Genomic DNA, 17,367 nt, shown 5'->3' on the forward strand with positions numbered 1-17,367 from the left:
CACTCTTACTATGTGTTACGAGTCTGACAGCTTTGTAATTTCTATTTGAGTTATCCCAAAGAACTCATTTTCCTTTACTAAATCTATGTGAGCGAGATTCGTAACAGACTACAATAAATATAATCAAGACGCCAACGTCAGCATCATTGCGTACCCACTTGCTCCTCATGACGCCTACGTAGGCATCACCGTATGGAAGTGGTTAACGTGTATTCAATGGTCATATCCAGTAGAATGTTGCTCCAAACTTCTTCTCCCCCTTTTACTATCATTTCTTCCCAAATCATATCCTTTGCATTAAAATTGCCCATGATTACTCTGTTACCACCCTCTTTCAGTAACTCATTTAGCACATTCATTGTCTTCCAGTAATTTAGAATGATCATTATCAGACCAAGCCTGTGTTTTTGGTGGCACATACACTGCTACAAATTTTCTGTTTTTCATTTTTTTGTTTACAATTTTAACTATAATTAATTCCACATTATCTTTGCCTTCATTCATCTTTGTCACATTTAAACCTTTTTTGGTCAATATCATGACACCTCCCTGCTTGTCTGTTCTATTTTTCACCCAGTGGTTGTATAGACCTTGTCCCACTATACTTGTTGATAGAGGTCCTTTCAGTTTTGTCTCCACAATTCCCATAATGTCAGGTTTCTCTATTTCTAGTCATTTAGCTCATTAATTCCAGAGATCATACCATCGATATTTGTGCATGCCACTTTTAGTTTTGTATTTTCTTCTCTTTTTTTATTTAAGTTTCCATATTTTTGATATACCATTTTTTCAGTCTCAAGTCCAGTACTCAAAAAAAAAAAAAAAAAATTGTTTTTTTCCGTCTGTTCTTTTCTCATTTCCATCATTTGCTTCAATTCTGAGTCTTGTCTTTCTCTTTTTCCTCATCATTCATTTCCTTTTTTATCCATATATGTTTAAATTTCTCACTGTTTGCTAATTTGACCACTTTCAATAATACCTCCTCGGCTATCATTTGAGTTCTTAGTCGTATTTTCAGAGGTCTATGTTGTTTTTCTTTTGAATATTTGCCTATCCTGTGAATTTCGTCAATTTTTTTTATAAAAAATTTGACCTTCATCCAGTATTTCTTTCAAAATTTCCTTACCTATTTCCTTTTCCTCCTTTTCTCTCTGGTATCTATACATATCATGTTTTTCCTGGATACCATGAACCACAACGCACTTACCCTTGTCAACTGTATCTCTCACCCAATTTTCCTTTTCTTTAATTACTTTCATAGCTTATTAAGTGTAGCTTTCATAGCTTGTTAAGTGTAGTTGGGAAGGCTTATGGGAGGATCTTGATTGAGAGGATTAGGAAAGGAACAGAGGAAGTAATTGGTGAGGAACAGTGTGGATTTAGGACGGGTAGAGGTTGAGTAGATCAGATTTTTGTGGTAAGACAGATATGTGAGAAAGCTATAGGAAAGGAGAAGGATGGTTTTTGGGCTTTTATGGATCTGGAAAAGGTTTATGACAGGGTAGACAGGAAGGCACTGTGGGAGGTTTTGCGGATATATGGGATAGGAGGAAAGCTTCTGGGAGCTGTCAAGAGTTTTTACGAGAGTAGTAGAGCATGTGTCAGGATTAGAAATGGAGAGAGTGAGTGGTTCGAGGTAAAGGTGGGACTTCGTCAGGGATGTGTTATGTTGCCCTGGCTGTTCAACTTGTACATGGATGGGTGGTGCAAGAGGTAAATGCATGGGTGGTGGGTCAGGGATTGGAGATGATTAAAGAAAATGGAGAAAAGTGGGAGGTGAGCCAGCTGTTGTTTGCGGACGACACTGCACTTATGGCAGGATTAGAGGAGGGATTGAGGAAGTTGGTGACAGAGTTTAGGAGAGTGTATGAAAGAAAGCTGAAGATAAATGTGGGTAAAAGTAAGGTGATGAGATGTACAAGGGGTGAAAGTGGCAGCAGACTAGAAGTAAGCATTAAGGGAGAGCGACTGGAGGAAGTGGATAGTTTTAGATACTTGGATGCAAATGTGGCAGGAAAAGGTGGTGTGGAGGTGGAGATAGAATTTTGATTGAGAGAAGCGGGTAAATGCTTTGGTGGATTAAAAAGTGTAATGAGGAATAGACATTTGGGAATGGATGCTATGAGGAGACTGTATGAAGGAGTGATTGTGCCAACAGCACTGTATGGGGTAGAAACATGGAACATAAGAGAGGAAGAAAGAAGGAGTTTGAATGTGTTTGAGATGAGGTGTCTGAGAAGTATGATGGGGGTTACTAGGCTAGAGTTGTGGCACATGTGTCCAGGTCTGGGTATTTCATATCCCCGTGCATATGGCACGATCATGATAGACACCCATAGGCATACGACACACATACATTGTAAACACATGTCAGGATAGGAGACACTTAATCCCATGTGTAACGGAGCATAGGGACTATGTATGATAGATGACCTAGTTAGGACAATTCAGGCTAGGATGCTGTTGTACATATCATCTATTACCTTTGCCACACTGACGCCATGACGTCACGGCATAGTTCCCACCACCAGGCAGTGGACGTGAACTATTTACATTGTGATATTAGTGCGGTATAATATTCGCTGATTGATATAGACAGGGGGTCACCAATTTAATGAAGCTGCCTTGCTGTGGATGTGCTGTGCCTTGCAACACTGCCTCTGACCCAGGGCAGTGGACAAGCTGCAGGGATGACCCATCATCCAGGAGGTGCTAAGATGGGAGGGAGGGAGGGTGGAGGGGTGTGGAGTGTATTCAGGGATGGAATGGGTGGGAATGATTTTATGCCTTTTCCTTTTTGGCTACCTCCCTTGTAAGGGGGAAAAAGCCTTGGTATATGTATGTATGTACTTTCATAACTGTTTCTTTTGTATTTTCCTCCATCTGCTTTTGTACTATTTCTCTAAAAGATATTTTTCTATTTTCCTGTTCTTGTTTCCATTGATTTTTTATTTCAATGAGGTCTGTTTCTTTAATTGACTCTTCCACCTTTCCGGTCACTACCTGTAATTGCTCTTTGACCTCCTTTTTCAGTTCTTCATTTTTATTTTTGTCCTCATTTTTCATTCTTTCGTTTTCTCTTTTGAGGATATCAATTTCGCTCTTTAGGTCACTGAACTTTCTAATCGTTTGCTCGTTACTCTTACACAAGGTAATCAATTCCCTAAGTATAGCTCAGTAGTCCAATTTCAAATCTATGATTTCTTCCAATAATTTGTCTACTTCACAATTTCTTAATGCATTACTATAACTTCTCTATATCTAAGTTTTTACCTATTTCTCCTGGATTTCTTTGAAAACCTGAAAAACTGTTGTTCTCCCCGTTTGGTTTATCCTTGGAGTGTCAATTAAACATGTTTTTTGGTGGATGACACCTCTTGGTGATTCCACCTTACTTATGTCCAGACCTCTCTTCATTGGTTCACTTAATATTTTTTAATCTTTTTCTTTTTCCATTGTACCAACTATACTTATTTCAATAACTGGATTCTACCTTATTGGTCACACAAGAAACATAGCTTACACATCCCACACTGTGGGTTAAGACTGATGTGAAGGGCATTATCATCAAACAGATAAAATCTAGGTTATAAACTAAAATGTTTACATTATTGAAGAGGTTAAAAACAATGAAAACCAATGTTACATTCTAATGACAACTGTCTAAAACTTACGGTAATGAACTTGACTAATCTTGGGGGCTCTATAAATTCTGTCTTCCCCTCGTCTGCTTCTTATAGGTTCAGTATCACCTTCCTCATCATCTGATGATGAGACAATGTTGTCCAAGTCACCAGTTAGCCTAGTAGAGTCCTTGTCATTCTGCACTTCTGAAGAAGCAGCCTGCACATAAAAGACCAGATAGTTACTGTCAACACCACCACAATGATTTTAGATTCAATACACTGATACATAAAAAGTACAATTCTTAACAAACAAAACAGATATCAACAAACAGGACTGCAAGTAATCACCATATATACATATACATATCATAACCCCCCTTCACTACTGAGGGAGTTGCTCCTACAGCCCCTCAAGCAGCATCTGTAGGTGATAACTTCTACAGAGATACATAAAATAGCAAGGAATCACCCAGAACCAATCAACCCATTGCCCCAGTTCTCTCTTACAGGAAATCAAAGCTCCCCATGAAACTGGCCATGACCACTAGTTCAGCCCACAAGTCATTCATAGCAGAAGCTTTACGATGTCTGGAATAATTGAGAGTCTGGGGTATTGGCTGCTTGTTATTGTGGCAAAGTAGCATGCAGTTGATACTTTAGGGTCTATATGGGGCTACCTACGGACCAGAGCCACACATCATTTTGTCTATGATAGAGGAAAACTCTTCATAGAGAAATGATGACACTTTTGTACTACGACTGTCCCTCCGTTATGCTGTCCCCCAACCCCTTGCTGCTGTCCTGTACCATTTCTCTGAGTATTCATTTTCTGCTGTGGGGGAATTCCGTGGTGGGGGAAAAGAATACTGCCACCAAGTATTTCCACTTGGATCGTAAGAGGTGAGAAGAAAGGGACGGGGAGTGGGACTAGGTATCCTTCTCCTTGTAGCCCCACAGGGGACATTCCTAAACGAAAAAGTAAAGGCATAAGAGGGTCTAGGAGTTTTCCGACCAGTGCCCTAAGGTTTGGGTCTTTTAATGTGCGTGGATATGGTGCAGATGAGAGTAGAAGGGAAGAGATAGACAGTATGTTTGTGAGAAGAAAGATGGATGTGTTGGCATTGAGTGAAACTAAGTTGAAAGGGAAGGGCGAGTGTAAATTTGGGAGTGTAAGTGGGAGGTTATCAGGAGTGAAGAGAGGGTGAGGGAGGGAATGGGTGGCTATTCTAGTAAGTGAAGGGATAGGTAAACGGGTAGTGGAGTGGAAGGAGGTTTCCTCAAGGATAATGTGGATGAAAGTGAAATTGGGAAAGGAGATGTGGGTCTTTGTAAGTGCATATGGGGCTGGCAGTGAGAAGAGTGTGAAAGAAAGGGAGGCCTTTTGGATAGATTTAAATGAGTGCATAGAGGATTTAGGGAGAAATGTCAATGAAATAGTACTGGGAGACCTTAATGCTAGGGTAGGAAATGATGGAGTGGTTGGGAAATGTGGAGTTCCAGGAAAGAATCGTAGTGGAGAGTTGATGGTGGAAATGTGTCTAGAGAGTTGATGATAGCAAATACAGTGTTTCGGAAGAAAGTCAAGCATAAGTACACATGGGAGAGGGTGGTGGATGGAAGGGTGGTAGACAGAGCGTTGATGGATTATGTAGTGGTAAATAGGACTATGATAGGAAGAGTTAAGGATGTACATGTGCTAAGGGGAGAGGGTGGGGGAATATCAGATCATTTTTTGGTGGAAGGTAAGTTGAGAGTGGAGGATAGATGGAGAAAGAGGAAAGGGACAAAAGGTAGGGAGGTGCTTAGAGTGAACTCTTTAAATGAAAAGGAAAAGGAGTACAAGAAGAAGCTGAAGGAGTGGGAGGGAGTGAAGGATAGAGTAGAGCTAGGTGTGGAGGAGGAATGGGGATGGTTCAAGGAGGGAGTCACAAAGTGTGCAAGGATGGTGTGTGGAACAAGAAGGACAGGAGGAAATAGAAGGAAGGGTAGTGAATGGTGGGATGAGGAAACAAAGAAGGTTGTAGAAGAGAAGAAGCGAGCTTTCACAGATTGGTTACAAAATAGGACGAGGGAGTCATATGAGAGGTACAAAGAAAAGAAAAGAGAAGTAAAGCAAAAGGTAAAGGAGGCAAAGAGGAGAGATGTGAAGTGGGGTAAGAGTATGACAGAAAATTTTGAAAGTAATAAAACGATGTTTTGGAAAGAAATTAAGAGAGGAAGAGGAGGCGAATCAAGTAGAGAAGAAAAGGTAAAAGGTGCAGATGGAGAGATGATAATGGAAGAGAAGGTAGTAAGGGGAAGATGGGCAGAATATTTTAGGGAGTTGCTAAATGTGAAGGAGGATAGGCAGGGAAAGATAGTTCCAGTGGGAAATGCTAAGAAAATGACCGTGATGAGTGAGGAAAATGGAGGAGAAATAAGGAAGGATGAGGTGAAGGCAGCTGTTAAGATGATGAAAGCAAGTAAGGCACCTGGTCTGGATGGATGCCATGTGGAATGTCTAAAAAAAGGAGGTACAGTGATGGTGGACTGGTTGGTGAGGTTATTTAATGTTTGCTGGTGAGAGGGTAGAGTGCCGGAGGACTGGAGGAGTGCCTGTATAGTTCCACTTTACAAGGGAAAAGGGGACAAGTGTGAATGTAGTAGTTTCAAAGGGATTAGCTTGTTAAGTGTAGTTGGGAAGGCTTATGGGAGGATCTTGATTGAGAGAATTAGGAGAGGAACAGAGGGAGTAATTGGTGAGGAACAATGTGGATTTAGGACGGGTAGAGGTTGTGTAGATCAGATCTTTGTGGTAAGACAAATATGTGAGAAAGCTATAGGAAAGGGGAAGGATGTTTTTTGGGCTTTTATGGATCTGGAAAAGGCTTATGATAGGGTAGACAGAAAGGCACTGTGGGAGGTTATGCAGATATATGGGATAGGAGGAAAGCTTCTAGGAGCTGTCAAGAGTTTTTATGAGAGTAGTAGAGCTTGTGTCAGGATTAGAAATGGAGAGAGTGAGTGGTTCGAGGTAAAGGTGGGACTTCGTCAAGGATGCGTTATGTCACCCTGGCTGTCCAATTTATACATGGATGGGGTAGTGCGAGAGGTAAATGCAAGGGTAGTGGGTCAGGGATTGGAGATGGTTAAAGAAAATGGAGAAAAGTGGGAGGTGAGCCAGCTGTTGTTTGCTGACGACACTGCGCTTGTGGCAGGATCAGAGGAGGGACTGAGGAAGTTGGTGACAGAGTTTGGGAGAGTATGTGATAGAAGAAATTAAGAGAGGAAGAGGAGGCGAATCAAGTAGAGAAGAAAAGGTAAAAGGTGCAGATGGAGAGATGATAATGGAAGAGAAGGTAGTAAGGGGTAGATGGGCAGAATATTTTAGGGAGTTGCTAAATGTGAAGGAGGATAGGCAGGGAAAGATAGTTCCAGTGGGAAATGCTAAGAAAATGACCGTGATGAGTGAGGAAAATGGAGGAGAAATAAGGAAGGATGAGGTGAAGGCAGCTGTTAAGATGATGAAAGCAAGTAAGGCACCTGGTCTGGATGGATGCCATGCAGAATGTCTAAAAAAAAGGAGGTACAGTGATGGTGGACTGGTTGGTGAGGTTATTTAATGTTTGCTGGAGAGAGGGTAGAGTGCCCGAGGACTGGAGGAGTGCCTGTATAGTTCCACTTTACAAGGTGGGACTTCGTCAAGGATGCGTTATGTCACCCTGGCTTTACAACTTATATATGGATGGGGTAGTGCGAGAGGTAAATGCAAGGGTAGTGGGTCAGGGATTGGAGATGGTTAAAGAAAATGGAGAAAAGTGGGAGGTGAGCCAGCTGTTGTTTGCTGACGACACTGCGCTTGTGGCAGGATCGGAGGAGGGATTGAGGAAGTTGGTGACAGAGTTTGGGAGAGTATGTGATAGAAGAATGCTAAAGATAAATGTGGGTAAAAGCAAGGTGATGAGATGTACAAGGGGTGAAAGTGGCAGTAGACTGGAAGTGAGCATTAAGGGAGAGCGACTGGAGGAAGTGGATAGTTTTAGATACTTGGGTGCAAATGTGACAGGAAAAGGTGGAGTGAAGGTGGAGGTAGAATGTAGATTGAGAGAAGCGAGTAAATGCCTTGGATTAAAAAGTGTAATGAGGAATAGACATTTGGGAATGGATGCTATGAGGAGACTGTATGAAGGAGTGATTGTGCCAACAGCACTGTATGAGGCAGAAACATGGAACATAAGAGAGGAAGAGAGGAGTTTAAATGTGTTTGAGATGAGGTGTCTTGAGAAGTATGATGGGGGTTACTAGGCTAGATAGAGTGAGAAATGAGGAGGTGAGGAGAAGAACAGGGGTTGAAAGGGAGTTGGGAGATAGGGTTGATGAAAGAGTATTAGGATGGTTTGGACACATGGAAAGAATGAGTGAAGAAAGACTAGTAAAAGAGGTATGGAAGGCAGATGTGGAGGGAGTGAACATGAGGGGACGTCCTAGGATGAGGTGGATGGATGGGGTGAAGGGGGCTTTGGGGAAGAGGGGAATGTCTGTTGAGGAAGGACAGGAGAGGACAGAAGACAGGGGTGAATGGAGAATGGTTGTATATGGATGATGTTGTGATGCATGAGGTGGAATGGGTGGGGGGATGGGGGGTGAGGTAGTATGTATGAGCAAAATTTGATGCAGCCCAAAGGGATTTCTCCCCGTCTTCACCTTTTATGCATGGGGGGACGGAGAGGGGGGACACCGATTTAATGAAGCGGCCTTGCTGTGGATGTGCTGTGTCTTGCGACACTGCTTCTGACCCAGGGCAGTGGGCAAGGTGCAGGGATGACCCATCATCCAGGAGGTGCTAAGATAAGAGGGAGGGTGGAGGGGTGTGGAGTGTATTCAGGGATGGAATGGGTGGGAATGATTTTATGCCTTTTCCTTTTTGGCTACCTCCCTTGTAAGGGGGAAAAGCCTTGGTATATGTAAGATGATGTAAGCTAGTGTATTTTGTAAGTGTGTAGTGATTACATCTAGGGAAACTGGTGTTTGTTACCAGGCTGATTCTTTGTTGATACTGCCCTAGTACAGAGTGATGACCTGAACAAGGGCTACTTGTGTCTTGGAAGTGATTTCCTTGCTGGGTTGATTTCTGGCACTTTGGTATATAAAATAATTTGGTAGTTTGCTCAGGAGTGTTTGTTTTGTGATCTGGTCTCTCTTGTAGAAAACTTGTGGCCTTCATGTAATTGGCAGCAGTACTTAGACAAGTCCACAAGTCCATGAGAGATATATTATGTTCTTGTCCAGGGAGTGTTAGTGCGAGGCACTATACAGTTAGCAAGGACTGTTTTGCAAACTTTTTGAGTATGCATAACGGTCTGCATTTTTGAGACCTATGTAATATCTCGTTCACAAAAACAGTGTGTGAGAAAATGACTAACTGGCAACCTTCAAACATCCACCCACACAATAGCCACATGATACAAAGCCGGTCAGTGTGTGATTGTCCTTCAGTGGAAGCGTTTTTTTTTTTTCTGTGTTGTTACCAAGTTTCTTCATTTTTCCTCATGGTGTTCACCGACTTTTGGGGTGTGCCCTGCCCTTGGTGTGATGCCTGGAAATTGCAGTGTGATAACATTGTGATTGAACTATACAAAGTGGGAAGAATAATTGAGAAATAGCCAAGGCAATAGGTGTAACTGAGTGTACTGTCCCCCAACTTCTGATAAAATGGTGTGTGGCCAGAGGGGTTGATACTGTGCCCCTCCACAAACATGCTGGGGGCAAGCCCCTGAAGATTTCGCCAAAGGCGTTGTTGGACCTTAACACTTCTACAACTGCAATGGAATTGAAGGAAAAGAACCCTAAGCTTCTTGGTGATATCTTCATCAGGACAATTCAAGAAAATATTCAGAAGAGGTTGAATTACTTGAAAGTGAAAGCACATGTAAAGCCCCTCATCACTGCGAAACAAAGGCACTGCTGTGTCCAATTTGCCAAAGATCATAAAGACTGGGACCTTGTTCAGTGGTGTAAGGTCCTTTGGACCGACCAAGTGACCTTTTGTATAAGTGAGATCAAGGGAACAAAAGTGTGGAAGTCTCCTATTGCATCAGCATGTGACCCACGCTTGACGGTGACGAGCATTAAGCACCCGCCCTATCTTATGGTCCGGGGTGCCCTTGGCTATGGTGGCTTGGGGAACCTTATAATACTCCCTAAGGGCCAGACTGTTAAGGTCAACTATACAGAGGATTGACCTGGTCAGTCACCCGATATTTCACACATAGAAAACTTATGGGGAATGATGAAGGCATGCCTTCGTCAGGAGGACACATTTACGATTCCCAAGCTTGAGGCCATCTGGAAGGTGTGGGAAAAAAGTCCTGCTTCCCACTCTCAGAATTTGACTGATTCTATCCTCAAGAGACTCCTGCAGGTCATTAACCTCTTCAGTACGGGCCAAAATCTTGCGGGCAGCATTAGCTGCCAGACGTACGATGTGTCGTAATAATACTCGCATCATAAAATATAGTCACCGCTTATATCGATCGTTCTCTCTTTCACCCGTGAATCTTGATAACCATAGAAAATGTGATGAAGACAGTTTAGAGAGTATGTCATTACGCAGGGGCAACTACAATAAATATAATCAAGACGCCGATATGGCAGCCTCGCGTATCCACTTGCTCCTCATGCTGCCTACGTATGCGGCACCGTATGGAAGGGGTTAAGGCCAAGGGCTTCCCCATCAGGAAGTAGCATTGATGGCGTAAGTATTTATTTTTTGTACATACATACATATACCAAGGTAGCCAAAAAGGAAAAAGCATAAAATCATTCCCACCCATTCCATCCCTGAATACACTCCACACCCCTCCACCCTCCCTCTTATCTTAGCACCTCCTGGATGAAGGGTCATCCCTGCACCTTGTCCACTGCCCTGGGTCAGAAGCAGTGTCGCAAGACACAGCACATCCACAGCAAGGCCGCTTCATTAAATCGGCAACCCCCCCTCTCCGTCCCCCCATGCATAAAAGAAGACGGGGAGAAATCCCTTCGGGCTGCATCAAATTTTGCTCACACATACTACCTCACCCCCATCACCCTGCCCATTCCACCTCATGCATCACAACATCATCCATATACAACCATTCTCCATTCACTCCTGTCTTCTGTCCTCTCCCGTCCTTCCTCAACAGACATTCCCCTCTTCCCCAAAGCCCCCTTCACCCCATCCATCCACCTCATCCTAGGACGTCCCCTCATGTTCACTCCCTCCACATCTGCCTTCCATACCTCTTTTACTAGTCTTTCTTCACTCATTCCTTCCATGTGTCCAAACCATCCCAATACTCTTTCATCAACCCTATCTCCCAACTCCCTTTCCACCCCTGGCACAATCACTCCTTCATACAGTCTCCTCTTAGCATCCATTCCCAAATGTCTATTCCTCATTACACTTTTCAATCCACCAAGGCATTTACTCGCTTCTCTCAATCTACAGTCTACCTCCACCTTCACTCCACCTTTTCCTGTCACATTTGCACCCAAATATCTAAAACTATCCACTTCCTCCAGTCGCTCTCCCTTAATACTCACTTCCAGTCTACTGCCACTTTCACCCCTTGTACATCTCATCACCTTACTTTTACCCACATTTATCTTTAGCTTTCTTCTATCACTTACTCTCCCAAACTCTGTCATCAACTTCCTCAGTCCCTCCTCCGATCCTGCCACAAGTGCAGTGTCGTCCACAAATAACAGCTGGCTCACCTCCCACTTTTCTCCATTTTCTTTAACCATCTCCAATCCCTGACCCACTACCCTTGCATTTACCTCTCGCACTACCCCATCCATGAATAAGTTCAACAGCCAGGGCGACATAACGCATCCTTGACGAAGTCCCACCTTTACCTCGAACCACTCACTCTCTCCATTTCTAATCCTGACACAAGCTCTATTACTCTCATAAAAACTCTTGACAGCTCCTAGAAGCTTTCCTCCTATCCCGTATATCTGCATAACCTCCTACAGTGCCTTTCTCTCTACCCTATCGTAAGCCTTTTCCAGATCCATAAAAGCCCAAAAAACATCCTTCCCCTTTCCTATAGTTTTCTCACATTTCTGTCTTACCACAAAAATCTGATCTACACAACCTCTACCCATCCTAAATCCACATTTCTGTCTTACCACAAAAATCTGATCTACACAACCTCTACCCGTCCTAAATCCACACTGTTCCTCACCAATTACTCCCTCTCTTCCTCTCCTAATCCTCTCAATCAAGATCCTCACATAAGCCTTCCCAACTACACTTAACACTTTTAATACAATCATACAAAATGCAGACAAGAGATACATCCCTAGAGGCAACAGAAAATCACACAACCCCAACTTCACACCAGAAATCCAAGGCCTCATCAGACAACGTGACACACTTAAACACGATACCCCCACACCTATCCCTCAAAACATAGCAGACCAAATACAAACACTAAACACTATGATTGCTAATAAAATACATGAACAAAAAACACAAAATTGGCAAAACTTTATCAATACACTTGATCACAAAACACCAGCAAATTGTACAAAACACTCAACAGCATTACACTATCCAACAGTAACACTACACGCTATCACGCAGCAATAATCACAACAACAGATAATCTACCCTCTAACAGACAACAAGCAAACGCACTCATACGTCATTTTGCACAGACTAGCCATCTCACTTCTCACCCTGACGACCGACGCACCATTCAACGTAAGAAAAACTTCCCCACAGACTCAGACTATACACCCTTCATAGACAGTCAGACAAAACTCATAATACATAATCTCAAGCACTCATCTCCCTGTAGCCCTGATAACATAAGCAACATCCACCTAAAACACATTGGACCACAAGGTATACACGCACTCACAAACATTGCAAACTACAGCTATTCACACAACACTATACCCGTGCTCATTTCGTATTGTAGTTTTCTTTTTTATTGTCTTTTTTAAAACTCTCTGTATTGATACATAACTTTCATAGTCATTAGATGCACCCGAGCACTTATATTCTATGCCTTTTTCTTTTTGCATCCAAGGGTAGTGGTTCAGGGATTGGAGATGGTTAAAGAAAATGGAGAAAAGTGGGAGGTGAGCCAGCTGTTATTTGCAGACGACACTGCACTTGTGGCAGGATTGGAGGAGGGATTGAGGAAGTTGGTGACAGAGTTCGGGAGAGTAAGTGATAGAAGAAAGCTAAATATAAATGTGGGTAACGGAGGAACAGTCGTAGTATAAAAGTGTCATCATTTCTCTATGAACAGAGTTTTCCTCTATCATAGACAAAATGATGTGTGGCTCTGGTCAGTAGGGGCGCCCCATATAGACCCTAAAGTATCACAACACCACAACACAACACTATACCCTTATCACACACCACTCCATTAACACACTGCTGCATGCCAGACCCCCTGATATCCACCCTTCTGAATCCTCTCTCCCACGAAAGGACAGAGTCCACTTGGCCAGACTGCGGTGCGGCCACCACCCAGCACTTCTAAGCTACCAGAAGAGGCTGGATGACCACATTGTGAACAGCTGCCCAGGATGTAACACTTCACCCCATACCATACAACACATAATGGAAGACTGCATTATACACAATCATGCACGCAAACAACACAACATACACTCTATAAAGGATTTGTGGGAAAACCCAGTTTCGGTTGTGGCCTTCCTTGGGGAGACAGGACTGCTCGGACAGTCTAGGGAACGACAACAACAACAACAACACTATACCTGACATCTGGAAGCATGGTAAAATAATCACCTTTCCAAAACCGAACAAAGACCCAACAATCCCAACATTGCACCGCCCAATCACACTTCTCTGCACCCCCTCTAAAGTCATTGAACGCCTAATACTTAAACTTGTCACACCACATATTCCCCTTGCTGACTCACAACACGGTTTTAGGCCACTACACTCCACAAACACTCTTCTGATAAACCTCACACAAAGAATTTTAGATGGCATCAATTCAGACAGACCCCACCACAGAACACTTCCCATAACATTAGACATTAGTAAAGCTTTTGATGCTATCCCCTGCCACAACCTAACAAATAAAATATATAACACAGACATGCACAATAACACCAAAAGATGGCTGGCCAATTATCTGGCAGGTAGGAATGCTTACGTGTCATATAATGGCCAATCATCGCACATCAGAAACATTAAGAATGGAGTACCACAGGGCTCAGTTCTATCCCTCACACTATTTAATCTATACATGCATGACTTACCCACACCAGACACCTCAGAAATACAAATCTCTTCCTACGCAGACATATCAATCACATGCACACATCATAACACAGACAAAGCTGCAGAAATAATCCAGCCATACCTAGATACACTCAACACATGGTTCATCACAGACTCAAAATAGCTCCAACCAAATCTACAGCAACACTTCTCACCAACTGGACAAAAGAATACAAATACATACCTCATCTCTACATCAACAACACTCTAATACCACACACAAACACACCGAAAATTCTTGGTGTAACATATGATACATCCATGTCTTTCAAACAACACATCACAAACATGAAAAACAAATGCACACCTAGACTTAACGCACTTAAGTCAATCACTGGAACAACATTTGGACAAAAACAAGAAACTAATATAACAATATACAAACAATGCATACGCTCAGTGATGAATTATGCGAGTCCTGCATGGGCTCCTAATCTCAGTGAGACACACCACAACACCCTTCAAATCATACAAAACAAAGCCCTAAAAACAATTACAGGCTGCACAAATACAACACCTACAGACCATTTACACCATGAAACAAAAGTCCTCAAAGTCAAGGACCACCTCGACATGAGAGGCACACAAACACTTGCCGCAGCCACCACAAACACATCACACCCGCTACACTACATAGCAGAACACCCACACACACCAAGAAACATTTAAACAATGCCCAAAGACCTTTATTACGCACAAATACTCTCTTCTCTTCCTCCACAACCACCAAATACCAGCCTCCGGAAACATATTCATAATCATATCACTCACCGCTCCATTAACACACTGCTGCATGCCAGACCCCCTGATATCCACCCTTCTGAATCCTCTCTCCCACGAAAGGACAGAGTCCACTTGGCCAGACTGCGGTGCGGCCACCACCCAGCACTTCTAAGCTACCAGAAGAGGCTGGATGACCGCATTGTGAACAGCTGCCCAGGATGTAACATTTCACCCCATACCATACAACACATAATGGAAGACTGCATTATACACAATCATGCACACGAACAACACAGTATACACTCTATAAAGGATTTGTGGGAAAACCCAGTTTCGGCTGTGGCATTCCTTGGGGATACGGGACTGCTCGGACAGACAGTCTAGGGAACGACAACAACAACTACACTTAACAAGCAAATCCCTCTGAAACTACTACATTCACACATGTCCCTTTTTCCCTTGTCAAGTGGAACTATACAGGCACTCCTTCAATCCTCCGGCACTCTACCCTGTCTCCAGCAAACATTAACTAACCTCACCAGCCAGTCCTATTTTGTAACCAATCTGTGAAAGCTCGCTTCTTCTCTTCTACAACCTTCTTTGTTTCCTCATCCCACCATTCACTACCCTTTCTTCTATTTCCTCCTGTCCTTCTTGTTCCACACACCATCCTTGCACACTTTGTGACTCCCTCCTTGAACCATCACCATTCCTCCTCCACACCTAGCTCTACTCTATCCTTCACTCCTTCAGCTTCTTGTACTCCTTCTCCTTTTCCTTTTCATTTAAAGAGTTCACTCTAAGCACCTCCCTACCTTTTGTCCCTTTCCTCTTTCTCCATCTATCCTCCACTTTCAACTTACCTTCCACCAAAAAATGATCTGATATTCCCCCACCCTCTCCCCTTAGCACATGTACATCCTTAACTCTTCCTATCATAATCCTATTTACCACTACATAATCCATTAATGCTCTATCTACCACCCTTCCATCCACCACCCTCTCCCATGTGTACTTATGCTTGACTTTCTTCCGAAACACTGTATTTGCTATCATCAACTCTCTTTCTAGACACATTTCCACCATCAACTCTCCACTACGATTCTTTCCTGGAACTCCACATTTCCCAACCACTCCATCAATTGGACCATTTCCTACCCTAGCATTAAGGTCTCCCAGTACTATTACATTGACATTTCTCCCTAAATCCTCTATGCACTCATTTAAATCTATCCAAAAAGCCTCCCTTTCTTCTACACTCTTCTCACTGCCAGGCCCATATGCACTTACAAAGACCCACATCTCCTTTCCCAGTTTCACCTTCATCCACATTATCTTTGAGGAAACCTCCTTCCACTCCACTACCCGTTTACCTATCTCTTCACTTACTAGAATAGCCACCCATTCCCTCCCTCGCCCTCTCTTCACTCCTGATAACCTCCCACTTACACTCCCAAACTTACACTCACCCTTCCCTTTCAACTTAGGTTCACTCAAAGCCAACACATCCATCTTTCTTCTCACAAACATACTACCTATCTCTTCCCTTTTACTCTCATCTGTACCACATCCACGCACATTAAAAGACCCAAACCTTAGGGTGCTAGTCCAAAAACTCCTAGACCCTCTTATGCCTTTACTTTTTCTTTTAGGAATGTCCCCTGTGGGGCTACAAGGAGAAGGATGCCTAGTCCCAATCCCCGTCTCTTGGTGGCAGTATTCTTTTCCCCCACCACAGAAAATGAATACTCAGAGAAATGATACAGGACAGTGGCAAGGGGTTGGGGGACAGCATAATGGAGGGACAGTCGTAGTATAAAAGTGTCATCATTTCTCTATGAACAGAGTTTTCCTCTATCATAGACAAAATGATGTGTGGCTCTGGTCAGTAGGGACGCCCCATATAGACCCTAAAGTATCAACTGTATGCAAAACAATCCACATTGACTGTATTAGCAAATGTTTTGTGTCTTCTGTTTTGTGTCATATTCTGTACTGGTAGTGTCTTAAAATTGAATGGTGTCTTGAGTGCAGGCATGCCAGTATAGTGTTTTTTTTTTTGTTTTTGTTTTTAGTATTGAGTTTGGTGGTCTGTCTTAAAGGACTTTTTCAGTAATATGAGTGAGTGTTTTAGTGTGGAATAATTAAAAAGTTGTTGTAAATGTTTGAGTAGTACACTGCTGGTGTAGCTTTTTTTCTTCTTTACTACATTCTGTTGGTGATACTTGAAAGGTTGTGAGGGGTGTGTGGTGTTTAGGGTTTTGGTAGAGAATTGTGTCCCTAACATTTTTATTTGGTTATGGGTAGGACTTTTGTCTCTGTATGCAAGCATCCAATTGCTCCATTCTGAAAGGATTGTGAATTACTGTGTTTATCTTATTGAGTGTTGGGAACCATCCTGTGGTAGTGCAGTAGAGGGTGGTCCTTATGAATTGCTTGTAGATAGTTATTAGAATTTCTTTCTGTTGTCCAAAGTCAGTGCTTGTGATGGATTAATTAGGTTTGTTTTCTTGTTGATTTTTGCTTTCAGGTCTTTGATATGTGGGCTGAAAGTCATACAATTTTAGAAATGTGAGGCCTGGAATTTTTTAGTTCTTTTCCAACAGAAGGATTTGGCCATTTAATTCTATTTTCAGGCATGTTTCTTTTTCTATTCGTGGTTGTCTGGTGTAAGCAAAATCACTGTAGAGTCTGGGGTGAAACTTCCACTCTGTTATTTTTAGC

The 17,367-nt window shown here is 42.8% G+C and overlaps 1 protein-coding gene across 2 annotated transcripts in view; it reads right to left on the reverse strand.

Moving 5' to 3' along the window:
• Window positions 1-17,367, reverse strand: part of LOC143023167 (neuroguidin-A-like) — a 68,367-nt gene that overhangs the window by 30,141 nt on the left and 20,859 nt on the right. For both annotated transcript variants that reach the window (XM_076181687.1, XM_076181688.1), the window contains one exon: window positions 3,675-3,843. In XM_076181687.1, coding sequence (XP_076037802.1) covers window positions 3,675-3,843 — 169 coding nt within the window. The remainder of the gene's footprint in view (window positions 1-3,674; window positions 3,844-17,367) is intronic.

Source organism: Oratosquilla oratoria, unplaced genomic scaffold, assembly GCF_046742065.1.
Source record: "Oratosquilla oratoria isolate Oo_2021 unplaced genomic scaffold, ASM4674206v1 SCAFFOLD45, whole genome shotgun sequence".
NCBI classification, from domain to species: Eukaryota; Metazoa; Arthropoda; class Malacostraca; order Stomatopoda; family Squillidae; genus Oratosquilla; species Oratosquilla oratoria.